The sequence below is a fragment of the Hylobates moloch genome, unplaced genomic scaffold (genome assembly GCF_009828535.3).
Source record: "Hylobates moloch isolate HMO894 unplaced genomic scaffold, HMol_V3 SCAFFOLD_21, whole genome shotgun sequence".
In the NCBI taxonomy this organism is placed as follows: domain Eukaryota; kingdom Metazoa; phylum Chordata; class Mammalia; order Primates; family Hylobatidae; genus Hylobates; species Hylobates moloch.
In genome coordinates this window covers 37,880,239-37,896,983 of record NW_026652296.1, presented here as the reverse complement: position 1 = coordinate 37,896,983, position 16,745 = coordinate 37,880,239, and the positions used below count along the sequence as shown (strand labels likewise).

The window sequence follows — 16,745 nt, the reverse complement described above, 5'->3', positions numbered from 1 at the left end:
ACTCCACCCCACAGCCACTCAAGCAATGCAATGTCTTACCATGTCTGTGTAAATGTCGATGGCTGCATTTAAGCAGTTGATAGCCTCTGAAGCGTAGGCATTTAAGAAAAACAAGGAAAAGTCCATTCAGTCAAAGAGGGTTCAGGTGAGGCTGTCTTCTTGGCTGTTATTAGAACGTTAATGAGGTATAATTTTGGAGTGGAGGGTGGGCAGGTTAGTGAGAAGCAAACAAAAATCATGCACAAGTCCAGATTCATCAGCATGGCTTTGTTCCCAGCAGCTACAGTATAATTTAGGGAACTGTAGCTGCAGTAACATTGGCTTAGTTACTCTTAACCTTAAAGTGAGGACTCCATCCAGGCAAAAGACTGTATTATAAAGAAAATAAAACCATACAGGTTGTCACCAACACTGATAAATCTGCTAAAATATGAATGCAAACATATTCCTCATTAATACCATGCATATATATTAATTTTGGAACATGGCACCACATCACAAGAACAATCACCTCAATACGATTCTACTCTCCATACAGCCAAAAGCAAAAGCACTTTGAAATGCCTATTCAAACAACCCTTAAGCAAAGTCAACATTCTGTATAATGTTCAAAGATGCTAAATTGCAGCATACTAACAAAATGAAGAAACAAATCTAATAAATAATAATGCTAATAAATTATACTAATTTTCTAAAAAAGTGAGCCAAAAAATTTTCCCTATCATAAAATGATGGTGTTTATAATGCTAGCATACAGTGACAGCTCCAAGTGTATTACATTTAGTTTAAAGAGGCAGCAAAGTAGAAAGGCCTGACTACAAAATTAGAAAGGTAAGCAGATGAACAAAAATTGAAACAATTTCCCTCTAAACTACATAAAAAATATGGATCCCTGTTACACCTTTTAAAATACAGAATACAAAAATAATCTATCAATAATCCCACTCAAATCCGTTGTTAGTACTCAGATGTACTTTTCCTTTGTGTTTATTAGACACATTTCTACGTGCACAAACTTTTTTCTGAAAATGAGATTATACAACATTCAGTCTCATGTGCTTCTTTAATTGACATGTAAACATTTACCAGGTTACTGAAGATTCTCTGAAACCACGGATTTTAATGCCTGCACCATATTCTAAAGTACTGATGCATTACAATTTTACCACTCTAACAGCTCATTTAACCTGTGTCCAGTTTGTCACTTTGGGAAATAAACTGTGATTAATCCTTATAACAAAGGTCTTGCAGATACCCTATTTCTTTATGACACATTTATTCTCAAAATTTGGGATCTGTGTGTTAAACAAAATGGACTGCTAAAAGATAAAGGAAAAACACAAAATTTCCGCTGTGTACGTGTGTGGAAGGGAAGAAATTAATACTTTTAATTACACTCTTCTAACTAAAAAGAAATAATCTTTGCAAAATTTTACCACATTAAATATCCAATTGCATTCTTTCCTCAAAACAAATAGTTTGAAAAACTTTTTAAAAAACCAAATGGGTACTGTATGAATAAGACTTTTTAACGATTGAATATTACAATCTCCCATTAACTGGATCTGAAAACTCCTTAGGTATTTAGCAGTAAGGGAACATAAGAGTTTCCTTTCATGAACAATACACATTTTCATAAAATTAAGATACAAGAAGTCTTAGATAAAATTAAAGATAATTTCCAAAAAATTCTCTAAAATGCAATATAAATGGAGTTTAATTAAATGCTGCTATAAACAGCCAGTATAAATTTAACATAATTTCTCCTCATAAAAGCCCCCAAATGATTAAAAAAGAAAAATCCCTAAGGTTATCAAAATTTCTTTATTATTCCAAAATACAAAAATTCCTTTTTACCAGGACTTGAAAGCACACCAACACTGACCTTAACGTTGAGGCAAGTACTGACTGGTTAGTTACACACAGAGATAGGCATGCTACATGCCTGGCTGTCTTACCTTGGGGATCTGCCTTTTTGTAAGCATTTCCAGCATCCACAAAGCTGGTAGCGGAGTCATGTTTGCTCTGAAGCTGCATGTGGAGCTTGGCTGCCTGACAAAATGCGTTTCCTGCAGCTGAAGAAGACACTACAATTAAACACAGAGGAACAAGTCCCCCCAGAGCAGCCCATGCTGTAAGTACTAGACCTCCCTAGAAAAATTATATTCCACTGGAAAGAAGCATTCTAGTCAGAAGCGAAAATCCATGTGGTCCAGTGCCACTCGGGCAAATATAAAAATAACCAGAATCAAGTCAAACAGTGATGAAAGCTTCTCCACCTCAGCTCCAGCAGACTTTCCAAGTGTCCCTGGGCACTAAGCCACCATTCCCTGATCTGGCCATTCAATACCAATAGCCAAGTCTTGGGCTACTCAATTCAATTCCACTAACATATAATAAACACCAGCTAAGGGCTTCAAGCCACAAATGATTAAAGAAAGGTAAAACACTGAGCGCAAAGATATTTGCTCACTTTTCTATCTTAGTGTCTCCTACACTTAGCTGTCAGTGTGGAAGAAACTGCTAATGGAGGCTTCGTGGATAAGGTAAGTTTCCTAAAGAGTGAAAATCAGGCCCACAATTTTGAAATCCAAAAAAGTCTAAAGATCCAAATTTTTTTCTTTAGTTTACAGCAAAATCTGACTGAAATTTATATGAGGTTTAATCTATTTTACCCCATTTAGTGTGAGAATTTACAAATTTCCCTGCAGAATCACTGATGGATCTGGTTGTGGGGTACTGCCCAGATCTCCAACTGAGGCACCGTACAACATATAAGGTACATGAACTAATCTTTTTCAGAAAAGGTATCGGATCAGGGACCATGGATTCTGGAGTGCTGGAAAAAAAAGAGGGAAGGAATCGCTAGCAGAGGAGTCACATGAACACAGAAGAAATGCTTGAAGGTAAGAAAGGGCTGGAAGTGGAGGCCAGTGACAAGCCTGCCCTGACTGGAGGAGGCCAGTGGAAATCAAGGCTGAAGCTGCATCAGGCCACTTCCCAGAGGGTTTCAACATCAACATGCGAAACTTCCTGAGTTCAGAGAAAGCAACACGACAGACTGCCTCTGAAAAATGAGTCACACTGGGGAAGTGAGTACAGCAGAAATGGAGAGGAAAGAATCTGACCTACCAGGAAAAGCACGGTTAAGAATATCACAAAACCTTTGGGTTTCTAAAAAAATTATCATAAAGCAGTACTCACTGCTGATATTAAACATTTGCTATAAATTTTTTTGTGAGAAAAAAAAATCCAATTCTTTTCCTTTTTTCGAGACAGGGTCTCAATCTGTCACCCAGGCTGCAATGCAGTGGCGTGATCACAGCTCACTGCAACCTCCACCTCCCAGGATCAAGAGATCCTCCTACCCCAGCCTCCTGCATGTGCCACCACACCTGGCTATTTTTTATTTTTAATTCTTAAAAAAATTTTTTGGCTGGGTTTGGTGGCTCAAGCCTGTAATCCCAGCACTTTGGGAGGCCAAGGCGGGTGGATTACCTGAGGTCAGGAGTTCAAGACCAGCCTGGCCAACATGGCGAAACCCTGTCTCTATTAAAAATACAAAAAATTAGCTGGGCATGGTGGCAGGTGCCTATAATCCCAGTTACTTGGGAGGCTGAGGTAGGACAATTGCTTGAATCCGGGAGGTGGAGGTTGCAGTGAGCTGAGATTGTGCCACTGCACTCCAGCCTGGGTGACAGAGCAAGACTCTGTCTCAAAAAAAAAATTTTTCTTTTTTTTTTTTTTTTTTGTAGAGATAGGTTCTCACTATGTTGCCCAGGCTGGTCTTGAACTTCTGGGCTCAAGCAATCCTCCAGCCTCGGCCTCCCAAAGTGCTGGGATTACAGATGATTATACCTAGCCGTAAACATCCAATTCTGCTAAAGCTTCGGCTGCATCTCTTGTTCCAACTCACTCTCCCCAGAGGAAATGCATAATTCTCACGTGGGTTTCCGAACCTGAGGGCAAAGGGACAGTACAAACTCTGGAGCCCACCTGCCCAGGTTCAATTCTTCCTCTGTACCAGTTTCTGATTAAAAAGAGTACCCAGCATCTTTGAAAAATACGTAACCACCAGCATGACATGGGTAGTGCTATGATCTGAATGGTAGTATCCGCCCAGAATTTGTATTACTGGAGCCTGATACCCAATTTGACAGTATTAAGAGGTGGGGCCTTTGGGGGAGTGATGAAGTCATGAGAGTGCCACCCTCATAAATGGGATGACTGCCCTTATAAAAGAGGTTGAAGAGAGCTGCCTTGCTCCTTCCACCACATGAGGACATAGCAAGAAGGCGCCATCGTGGAAGCTGAGAACAGTCCTCACCAAACACGGGGTCTGCTGGCACCTTGATCTTAAACTACCCAGCCTCCAGAACTCTGAACAAGACGTTCGTTTTCTTTATAAATTACACTAAGGTATTTTGTTATAGCAGCAGGAAGAAACCAAGGCACTGAACAATCAGAGTACATGCCAGCCTCAGGGCTAGAGCTGGAACTGAAGAAGCCCTGCTGGCCCCTGGTGAATCATGAGAGGCTGGTGGGTATCCAGAAGGGGCAAAGGCCACTGCCAGGGCAGTGGCCATGCACCTGGGGTACTTGGGGCAGCACTTAACCATGAAGTGGCAACTCAGGAACATATCTGGCTAAGTGGGAGCTTTGATGGGCTCTGCCTCAGAAGAACGTAGTAATAGCTTGGATTTCACAAGTAAAGTGCTTAGAAGGGCCTGACTCACATTACACAAGGTGGCCACTTTCATTATTACATGCAAATCTAGCCTTAGATCATATCTGTGGTTTGGCATATTGAAATGCCATCATTTTTTTACAACCTACATCCTTGCTCTCCTGCTGGCATTTCATTTTTGATAACTTATCTACGTTTCCTGTCTCAGAATCAGTCATGGGCCATCCTTTTGTTGCTCAGTAATACCACAACACCCAGGCTCTTCTGGGCTACCTCCATTTCTCCAGACAATAGTAAGTGCTTTAATTTTACATTTTCACATTCCCACATTCCAAAACGAGTTGCTGGCTTATTTTTTCACTCTGACTATTCATTGAATCACTGACAGCAAATGCTAGCTTGGTCTATCTAAACTTGGCAGTGTCGGGCTGGGCACAGTGGCTCATGCCTGTAATCCCAGCACTTAGGGTGGATCACGAGGTCAGGAGTTCAAGACCAGCCTGGCCAACATGGAGAAACCCCATCTCTACTAAAAATACAAAATTAGCTGGGCGTGGTGGCGTATGCCTGTAATCCCAGCTACTCCGGAGGCTGAGGCAGGAGAATCACTTAAACTTGGGAGGCAGGCCGGGCGCGGTGGCTCACGCTTGTAATCCCAGCACTTTGGGAGGCCGAGGCGGGCGGATCACGAGGTCAGGAGATCGAGACCACGGTGAAACCCCGTCTCTACTAAAAAAATACAAAAAATTAGCCGGGCGCGGTGGCGGGCGCCTGTAGTCCCAGCTACTCGGAGAGGCTGAGGCAGGAGAATGGCGTGAACCCGGGAGGCGGAGCTTGCAGTGAGCCGAGATTGTGCCACTGCACTCCAGCCTGGGTGACAGAGCGAGACTCCGTCTCAAAAAAAAAAAAAAAAAAAAAAAAAAAAACTTGGGAGGCAGAGGTTGCAGTGAGCCGAGATCGCGCCACTGCAGTCTAGTCTGGACAACACAGCAAGACTCCATTCTCGGAGGTGGAGGGGGAACTTGGAACTGTCTTTAAAGGATCATATATTAAATTAAATGGCCTCTGGGAAGCCACACAACTTAGGCTAAATTTCCTCACTTGCAAAACTCTTATAATACCTGTGAGGATGATCTCTCAAAAGCTGAGTATCAAACAAATTAGCTTAGTCATTGTGAAAGAACTTTTAAAACTATAGAGATGTAATGCTGTTATTATCATCCCCAATGCAACATGGATAGAACTTCAAGGAGTCTAATATTCATCCACTCAACAAATACACTGAGCACCTATGACTTTGCAGGTGATAATCCAGGGCCTGGAGATACAGCAGATAAAACACACAAACATGGCCTTCCAAGGTTTACTTTCTAATGAGAATCACAATATAATAAAAACATGTAAATGTAAATGAATAAAACATTATGTAATTTATTTTTGCTAGATGGTGATAACAGTGTTGGAAAAAAAAAAAAAAAAGGTTCCAGGAAGGACAAAATCGTTATTTTTAAAAGGGGTGGCCAGAGAAGACCTCACCAAGAAGATGACATGTGAAGAGGGAGCTGAAGGAAGCAGGGACCCAGCAACATTCTGTTTGGGGGAAGAGTAGGGAGACAGAGGGAACAGTACATGCAAAGGCTCTGAAGTGGGAGCTGGGTGCACAAGGAAGGGGATAGTCTTTGAGGGACACTACAGGGACGTCAGCTCTTATTTGAAATGATATGACCTTACTTAACTTGTGTTACGTTACTTCATTAACACATTTATGCCTAGTGTTCCTTTACTGCAACGCTAAGCATGTGGGAGTTATTTACATCCTATCCTACTGCTCAAGGTCATCGCCAAGGTCTGATTTCCAAAACTCAAAAAATTGCAACCTCAGACATAAATGGAAACTTTTTTCAGACTGGAAAAGTGCAGCAGTATGACAATGTCAGGAGGCTAGAGCATCACTCCAGGCAACAGATGACAGATGACAGGGGGTGCACATACAAAGCCTCAGTTACATACATGATCAGTGGCCTCTCTGAAATGGAATTTCCAAAGGTTAGAATACTTGATCACCAGATACAATAAGTAATAAGTGGTCTCAGCCGGGCACAGTGGTTCACGACTATAATCCCAGCACTTTGGGAGGCCGAGGCGGTTGGATCACCTGAGCTCAGGAGTTCAAGACCACCCTGGGCAACATGGTGAAACCTCGTCTCTACTAAAATACAAAAAATTAGCTGGGCGTGGTGGCGCGTGCCTGTAGTCCCAGCTACGCGGGAGGCTGAGGCACAAGAATCACTTGAGCCCCAGAGGCAGAGATTGCAGTGAGTCAAGATTGCACCACTGCACTCTAGCTTGGGCTACAGAGTGAGACTCTGTCTCAAATAAATAAATAAATAAATAAGTAACAAATAAGTTTTATTTACTTACAAATAAGTAAGTAAATAAGTAAGTAAGTAAGTGGTCTCTTCAGGTAAGATCACTTTTCACTTATAAGACCTGAACAAAATAAACGAGGGAACGTGAAACAAACTGTTTTCTCCTCCATTTTAAAAATACAATATAATTCAGGCATAAGTATGTTTTGAAAAATAGCATATCTAAAGCCTTAGCTAAAACTAAACTTCTTACAAAGATCTTTAAAGCCAGAAGAGACCTTTTAGATTCATCTAGCTCAAAAGCATTTTCTCCTTTGAAATGATTTTAAAGTGTCTGCCTTGAAACAGCTTGTAGAGGGCGAGTCCCACTTCCAATCCCACAGCAGCTGTGAGCCAGAGCGCAACACTCACGTCCCCTGCTCTGGTCAACGGTGGTCTCCATTTTCACTACAGAAATATCCCATCACTAAGGCATGAAAGATCTCTTTCGCTGAAGGGAGAGGGATGAATTTCTCTCAAAGAGCCATCCCATCTTGGACCAATGAAAATAATAATCCTGTGGATTTTGTTATGCCTGGTCTCACTGGATAGAAAGTATTACTTTAAAAAATAACCAGGGGTCTATTGAGGTTAATGTAAATCCATCCCCCTCCCCCCAAACCCCACTGTCATAGTTCTCAGTGGAATCACAATAAGTTATTGCATAGCAGAGAATGATCATTCTCAACCAATGTTCAGGTAAAGAAAACCGGGCATTTCTCTTTATCCCACTACTTTTAATGACTTTTATTCCAACTTTCATTCCTTATGGCACTGTGTTTATTTGAACATATTAGTAAGAAGCAAAGATTACTCTAATTCCAAGTAATTTTAACTATTTTTAGTTACCACATGCCTACTCTATTAAGAAGTTTATAGAAACTAAGACAGACACTGTCCCTGTGCTTGAACTTAAGCCAGGCTTTCCAGCTTCATTCACTTAGAGCAGACTCCTTCAGTCTCCATATGTCAGTAGCAGCCACACCAGTTATTCAGCACTGACACCTGTCTCTGGGGCCAATAGTCTTGCTCTTCAAGGGGAAAACAGTCATTTCTTCCTTCAAAGTGATTTTAAACCATTTGCCTATAAAACAAACAAAAACTTTGTACATACCACTCCAATTTTTAGCCATCTTGAACATATTTGCAGCTCTGGTATACATTTCACAAGCCTCTTCTATTCTTGTGTTTCCTCTGAGAAAAAGTTAAAAATTAGGTTACATTTTAACAACCATTCACATCTCTAATTCTCCCTCCCTCAAATGATAAACATTTAGTATATACTTGCTATGTGCCAGACAAGCATTACAGAATCTTAACCTTAAAGGAAATACTCTTACTATCCCTGTTTTCCAGATGAGGAAACTGGGGTGTTAAGTGGTAAAGTAACTAGCCTGAGGTGACACAGAAAGGATAGCTCAGAATTAAGACTCAAACACAGGGCAGGGCATGATGGCTCATGCCTGTAATCCCAGAACTTTGGGAGGCCAAGGCGGGCGGATCACCTGAGGTCAGGTAGGTGTTCGAGACCAGCCTGGCCAACGCGGTGAAACCCCATCCCTACTAAAAATACAAAAATTAGCTGAGCGTGGTGGCATGTGCCTGTAGTCCCAGCTACTCAGGAGGCTGAGGCAGGAGAACTGCTTGAACCTGGGAGGCGGAAGTTGCAGTGAGCTGAGATCGCGCCATTGCACTCCAGCCTGGGCAACAAGAGCAAAATTATGTCTCAAAAAAAAAAGAAAAAAAAAGACTCCAACACAGATCTGGCTGACCCCAGAACCAGAGGTGTTACAAACTAAAGATGTTATTCTGATTACATCTTTAATCAGAGTCCTTCCCATCTATAAAAGCTGGAAGTTGTATATCAGTCTGAGTAGTTAAAAGTACGTTTTTCAAAGGAGATTAAATTTTGAAGGACAAAGACATCTTTACCCTGTTACCTCCCAAGAGTTCAGCACTATGTTTATTCAGAAGCCACATCTTATGAGAAAGTGGCACGACATTCTACAGCTGTATGATGTCAACTCTGGTAAAGGCAAGTCCTTCTCCAACCTGGAGGAGGCCCCAGGGTCCAGCCCAGTTTAGAAATGCATTTTGCAACACCCTGAGAAATGCATTTTACAACACCCTGAGAGAAGGGTACCTCCACTGTTGCTTGAACATACACAGTTCTGCAAAGTTCTTCACCAAGCAGCTGATTCCACTGAGGGACAGCTTTAAGCTACTTGGAAATTTCTTCTCACATAAAAGCCAAAATTATCCTCCATAATCCTCCCAGAGTTAACTTTGCTTTTACTATGCTAAGGTCCCTCCATGAAAGATGTTTATCTATCTTGTCTATTTATAATCATAAAATAACCAGTGGAAAACTGAGATGTAGTAGACTCTGTACAGTACACGTAACAAGGAACTCAGTGGGGTATGGACATAAGGACTCAGAGATAGGAGAGGTCAAGGCTGACACTGGATGCTGGGCCTGGTATGAACACATGTACATGAAAGAGTGCACACACACGTGTTAGGAACTCCAACAAACTCCAAGCTCCAGCAGACGAGCTTGCAGCTCCCTGTCAACACAAGTCCTAGAGCAGAGCAGAGGCTGGGCGTACAGCAAGGCTCAGGTGTGACTCAGACCTTAGGCAATAACTACTAACAGTATGGCCCGGGACCAGTTCTTTAACTCCTTCACACCTCAGTTTTGGCATGTGTAAACTGAAGATAATATTATGTATACCTAGGAGTTATTATGAGGATCAAAAGAAATAATCCATATACAGCTGCCACTGCAGAGCTTCACCCAGACTAGGTATTCAATCAGAATGGTTATCATATCTAGATCCATGTATGGAAGGCATAAAAACCTTTGGGAATATTACATCGTATGTCTCATAAGGAACATGTATCTAGAATAAATGCAAATCAAAACCACACACGTGATACCACGTGGCTCCTGCTAGGATGGGCTACTGTCTGTCAAAAGACAGAAAATAACAAGAGTCAGGGAAGACGTGGAGAAACTTTATATACGTGGAGAAACCTTATATACGACTGGGAAGAATATAAAAGGGTGCAGCCACTTTGGAAAATGTTACCATATAACCCAGCAATTCCATTCCTAGGTACACACCCAAGAGAAATGAAAACACATCCCAGCAGGGCGAGGAGGCTCACGCCTGTAATCCCAGCACTTTGGGAGGCCAAGGCTGGAGGATCACCTGAGGTCAGGAGTTCAAGACCAGCCTGGACAACATGGCGAAATCCCATCTCCACTAAAAATACAAAAACAATTAGCCGGCGTGGTGGCACATGCCTGTAGTCCCAGCTACTTGAGGGGCTGAGGTTGCAGTAATCCGAGATCGCACCACTGCACTCCAGCCCACCAGTCTAGGTGACAGAGCGAGACTTTGTCAAGAAGAAAAGAAAGAGAAAGAGAGAGAAAGAGAGAGAGAGAGAGAGAGAGAGAGAGAAAGAAAGAAAGAAAGAAAGAAAGGAAAGAAAGAAAGAAAGAAAGAAAGAAAGAAAGAAAGAAAGAAAGAAAAGAAAAGAAAAGAAAAGAAAAGAAAAGAAAAGAAAAGAAAAGAAAGAGAAAACGCATATCCACACAAAAACTTGTATGCAACTGTTCACAGCAGCATTGATCATAATAGCTAAAAAGTGGCCAGGCACAGTGGCTCATGCCTGTAATCCCAGCGCTTTGGGAGGCCAAGGTGGGCGGATCACTTCAGGGCCAGGAGTTTGAGACCAGCCTGGCCAACTTGGTGAAACCCCCATCTCTAGTAAAAATACAAAAATTAGCTGGGCATGGTGGTGGGTGCCTGCAATCCTAGCTACACGGGAGGCTGCGGCAGGAGAATCACTTGAACCTGAGAGGCGGAGGTTGCAGTGAGCCAAGATAGTGTCACTGCACTTCAGCCTGGGCAACAGAGCGACTCCATCTCAAAACAAAAAAAAAGCTAAAGAGTGGAAACAACCCAAAAGTCCATCAACCAATTAACAGATAAATAAAATGTGGTATACACATACAGTGGAATATTAATGCGCAATAAAAAGAAATGAAGTACCAGTACCTACTACACCGTGGTTGAGCAGTCACAATGAGATGCCATTTATATGACAGGTCTACAGCAGGGAAATTTTTAGAGACAGAAAACAGGTTAGTGGTTGGTAGTGCTATGGTTTGAATGTTTTTGTCTCCTCCAAAACTAAGTTAAAATTTAATCCCCAATGCAACAGTGTTGGGAGGGAGGGCCTACTGGGAGGTGTTTAGGTCATGAGCCCTCTGCTCTCATGAATTTATTAAGGCCACTGATAAAAGAGCCTGTGAAAGGGAGGTTCCATTTTCTCTGGTTCTCTCTTCTACCATGTGAAGACAAAGCAAGAAGGCCCTCACCAGATACCAGAAGCTGGTGCCTTGATCTTACACTTTCCAGCCCCCAAAACTGTGAGAAATACATTTCTGTTCTTATAAATTACCCAGGCCAAGGTTATTGTGTTACAGCAGCGCAAAGCAGGCAAAGACATCTAGAGGCGGGAGTGTTGGGGAAAAACAGGGAGGTGAGGGAAAATGACAGCTAAATGGTACAGGGTTTCTTTCTGGGGTGATGAAGATGTTCTAAAACTGCTGTGGTTGCATAGCCCTGTGAATAGGCTAAAAACCTCTGAACTGTACATTTTAAATCAGTGAATTGTACGGTATGCGTATTAAATCTCAATAAAACCTCCTCCCCAACACACACACACACAAAATCAAAAAACAAACAAAAACCTTTGGAGACTATGTTACACAGTGAAAGACAGAATGGCAACAAGCCATACCAAAAATGAAGTGTCAGAATAAGCTACAGCTTTGTCTCACACCTTCATGTCCCTTTCCCTCCACTTCAAATCTACACATTAAAAAAAAAAAAAAAAGAAAAGAAAAACAGCTAATAAGTTTCCTAAATGGAAAATTCCTGACATGAAAACGTTCTCAACCTTAGCCATACCTCCCTTGGCATAAAGTCTTGCTACTTTCTTGGGTCTTGTTTTTCTAAAGAGTACTGGGAATCTTGAACTGTAATTATAGTTCAATCATTCTTATTAAAGGTTTCTAAATAAAACTAGCTTAATTAAAATGTACTTTATCCACTTATTTTCAGAGACAGGATACAGCTAGAATTAACAGAGTTCCTACATTATTTTAGATTTTGTGCTAGATATTTCCATATATGTTATGTCATTTTCATTATTACAACCATGAAAGACACTATCTCCATTTTACTGAAGAGAAAATGGTATCTAGAGGTCAATGGCTTATCCAAGGCTACCTAGCCAAGGTCAGTAGTGTACCTGACACTTGACTTCAAGTTCAGTGAACTTTGAACTTTGCTAAACCATGAGATTCTCATGTCTCCTGAAACAGAATCGCCAGAGGTAGCCTCACTTTAAAAACCCATTTGTCATAAACCGACCATAACTTTAAAACTTCCTGAAAAAAGGTACTTTTGAAATTACGCTGGATGCTTATTTTGCTTTATGTGAAAGTTAATTTTTTGTAAATTTTATGGACAAGCATTGAGAATTTGCATTCAAAGTAACAACTGTCATCCAGAGGTCTCACAGTGAGGCAGAAGATCCTTGGAAAAAATATTCTGTGAGGAATCCGTATTAAGCAGCAACATAAGTTAAATACATGGCACTCAATTGACATTAAGAAGCTAAACTGAGCTAAATTAACTATTTTTTTGTATTACAGGAATCTGACTTGGAAGAAGAAAACATTTTCCCCACCATGAAAGAAAACACTGCCCAGCTAGCACAAAAACCACTGCCACCTGGCTGGCCCAGCTGAACCACCCCTGCATTCCAGAGGCAAGGCAGACTTCTTCTTGACCGTACTTATTCAGGAAATATTTACTGAGATCCATATGTGCCAGAAAACACTAAGGAAATAAACTTCTTGCCCACAAGGAGGTCACAACATTGAGGAAATAATATCAAGTTTCACAGCTAGAAGGGTCTGAGAAAAAGCCTATCAATTCCCCATGTTCCCCTGAGGAAACACGGTCAACGCCACAAATGTCCCACCAGGAGCCAGTGAACAGCAGAGCTGTGAAAACCAATTCATCTTCAAATAATCTAAATCCTTGATTTCACCCATCCTGAATAATAACTATTTCAGAGCATTGTAAAATTATGACAACTATAGTCCCTACTATTTTAAAACTGTGGGTGGGAGGAAGGAGACATCGTAGAATTGTGAGAACTAATGACACACACATCATGAGATGTACCTCAAAGAAAAAGGCTGACAACCCCTGAGACAGAAATAAAGTTGCCTCTAAAATCACAAGATATTAGTGTAGAAATACCACAAAAAGTGACAGTGACAGTACTACGAAGATAAGCACATAGAACCAGAGGCAAAATTCAGCTCTTAACATCAAGATGCCATGAAGGGGTGTGTCAAGCCACCCCAAAAGACTGAAAAGGGACTTGCCCAGTGTGGGGAGCCTGGGGGGACCCCCACGAAGCATGGTACCTCCTTCTTCTCATTATTTACCAGCAGTATCTCCTTAGCCACTAGACTGATGCTCTGGGGAAGAGGAAGCAGCACAGGGCCTGGCACACAGGCCACAATAACAAGGCTGACTGCTTAGTGTCTGGATGGAACAAACTGTCCACATTAATTTTTTAAGTTTTCCCATGTATGCCTCAAAATAATAAGCAAATGTAGAAAGAATCCATAAGAGAGGAAAATTCAAAATCTGTCTGAAAGTGCCTCTGCCATATAGAACTACTCTGTGATATCATAGGCTCTATAAACAATTTATTTCCACCTGATGCTTCACTTCTGGAATCTTCACAGATTCTAAAAACTGGGGGCTTTCCTAGGTAAACTTAACCCTTCCAAGATTACTTTATTTCAGGGCTTAATATATTTTTAAAAAGTACAAATCTTTTATGTGATGCAAAAGTAGAGATTTCTTCAGTGGGGGAGATGCAGAGGCCCCAGGAGGACACAAAACAACTGGAAGAGATATTTTTACATGTTCTCAACACAAAGAAATGATAAATGCATGAGGTGATGAGTATGCTAACTATCCTGATTTGATCATTATACAACACAGACATATATCAAAAAATCAAATCGTACCCCATCAATATATGTAATGTAATGTGTCAATTAAAAACTATTTTTTTAAAAAAGGTAGGAGGGAGATACTCTCCAGAATGCTAATTTGAATTATTACATCAAAAGGCAGCATTTAAATGTTTCACTGTTCTTTTATAAATCGGTAATGCAGAAGCCCAAGGTATGGTGGAAAGGCCCAGGGCATGGGCTTGAGTCAAACCACCTACAAATGAACACTATCATTTATTTACCAGCCTCTAGTTCCCTGCAGCAGCCAGGCCTGTCTTGGCCTTGGAGAGAAAGAAAAATTCCACCAAGCCAGCTAGCACTGTACCAGTAAGGGGAGCGCTGTCTCAGTGGCCTTGAACTTTTGGAATCAATTTTGTAAGAACTTTTCACTTTACTTCTGCTTAATTAAGGACAAAAATCATAGATTCTCAGAGAAAATAATCAGAGACATTTAAGGACTGTGACCAAAGTATTTGTGTTTAAGCACAATTTCTTGAAATAAAGCTTATGAGAACAAGTATAACAAAGAAAGCTAGTTAGACGTTATTTTGACAATAGTTTTCTAATGCCTCAACTTTATATGGGGAGTAGTCATCTTTATAGAGAAGAAATAGGTATAGACTGGACCTATTTATAAAACAAAACAAAGATATTTAAATACTTAAGAAAGATAATGGTAACTGCTAGATCAATTCAGAAATGACTGTTACACACAACCTGATTTACCAAGAGCAGTTTTTAAATTGAATTTCAGTCTTTATAAAAATTTAAGCTGAATTTCAGTCTTCAGAAAATACTGATGAGACATGTGATTCCCAAAAAATCATGGTGGCTGCTTACAGATAAATATATCCACACATCCTCCAAAAACCTTACAGATCAACAAAAAGCAAACACAACCACCCATAATCCGTGCCTACAGCAAAAGGAGGCAGTATTCAGCAAGCCTCCATTAAATATAATTGAGGAAATAAAAAATCCAAAACTACCAGAGCTAGCAACACTGCCTCTGCTGCCAGTCAGAGGGGCGTCTGTGGACACGAGAGGTGAGTTTAACCTGGCAATCATCATCCAGGGAAGAACTCTCAACAAGGAAGTGCTCTACCAAGGTGGGCAAACACCCCAGACCAGGTGGAAGACCTGGCAGGTTAGAGCACTGCAGCTGGGAACAGAATAGAGGGGCTTTGCCACAGACGGCAGTTTCCAGAAGACACTGCTTCTGGGAGAAGGCAACTTAGAAGGTGGGGGCAGCTCTATGGAGGTTTGGCAGTGAAAGGAAAGAAGGCAAGTGATGGAAATACATTCTTGAAACAAAAGAGTATCACAGAATTAGAAGTCACACAAACCTACCCCTCCACAGCACCATTCATTAAAGAAACCACACTTAACTGTACCTACACAAGGCAGCATTTAAACTAAGAAACCCATGAAGTCACACAAACCCCTCATCTCCTGTCACAGAAACACATGCTATTGTGTGTCCAAGAAACTCTGTGACTCTTTACACTAAACAGAAAGGAGAAACAGCATCCATATGAAGCTACTACATAAGAAGATCCTAAGTGAATTAATGCAGGAATAGAAAATCAAATACCGCATGTTTTCACTTGTAAGTGGTAGCTAAACACTGGATACCCATGGGCATAAAAATGGCAACAGTAGACACTGGGGACTCTAGAGGGGTATGGGGAGAGAAACAGTTGAAAAACTATTGGGTACTATGCTCAGTATCTGGGTGACAGGATCATTTGTACCCTAAACCTCAGTATCACACAATATACCCAGTTAACAAACTTGCATAGGTACCCCCGGAATCTAAAAGTTGTAAAAAAGAATAAATATTAAAATAAAAATGAGTCATACCAAAAAAGCCCCAAAACAAAAAAGAAACAAGAATTAAAATACGTTCCCTAAAACAATCACAAGGCACAGGAAAACAATTCCATATGACTGAAATATTATTAAACAGATATGAAAGTACACCATAAGCTAGAAATTTAAAAACTCATCATGGAAATGCACAAAAAAATAAGATGATGAACTCTTGTTTCAAATTCTAGAAGGATAGAAATAAAAAGACAAAATGATCTCGGAAATAAAATCTCTGTTATAACATACCTAAGGGGAAAGCAGATTCTACTGACAATAAGGAAAACTATGAAAACAGGCAAGGGAACAAAAATGAAGAGAAAAGGATCTAAGTAAAAGTAATACAGAATGGGCAAAGAGCCAATATCCATGTCATTAGAGTCCCTGAGGAAGGGTAGAAAAAAACCCATTTTCACAATCTGAGAAAATTTTCTGGAAACAAAAGGCATGAATCTAAATACTGAACAGGCCTACATGTACTTGGAAAACTGACCCAGAATAGTCTACTGTGAAACATATCCTAGTAAGACGACTAGAATTTTATAAATGAAGAACATTTCTGGGCTTCCACATAAAAACGCAAAGTTACTTATAAAACTAAGAAAATCAGGCTAAGACTTCAACAGCAACATATAGAGCAAAACAACAGTGGAACAAT

The 16,745-nt window shown here is 40.8% G+C and overlaps 1 protein-coding gene across 2 annotated transcripts in view; it reads right to left on the bottom strand.

Annotated features, from left to right (window-relative positions):
• NAPB (NSF attachment protein beta) overlaps positions 1 to 16,745 on the bottom strand; it is a 47,417-nt gene that overhangs the window by 20,554 nt on the left and 10,118 nt on the right. Inside the window, exons 2-4 of one of the 2 annotated variants that reach the window (XM_032143258.2) lie at positions 8,210 to 8,289; positions 1,959 to 2,075; positions 40 to 86 (exon numbers count right to left, since the gene is read on the bottom strand). In XM_032143258.2, coding sequence (XP_031999149.1) covers positions 40 to 86; positions 1,959 to 2,075; positions 8,210 to 8,289 — 244 coding nt within the window. Of the gene's footprint in view, positions 1 to 39; positions 87 to 1,958; positions 2,076 to 8,209; positions 8,290 to 16,745 lie in introns of those variants that run through there. The other variant, XM_032143259.1, reaches the window with a different exon arrangement.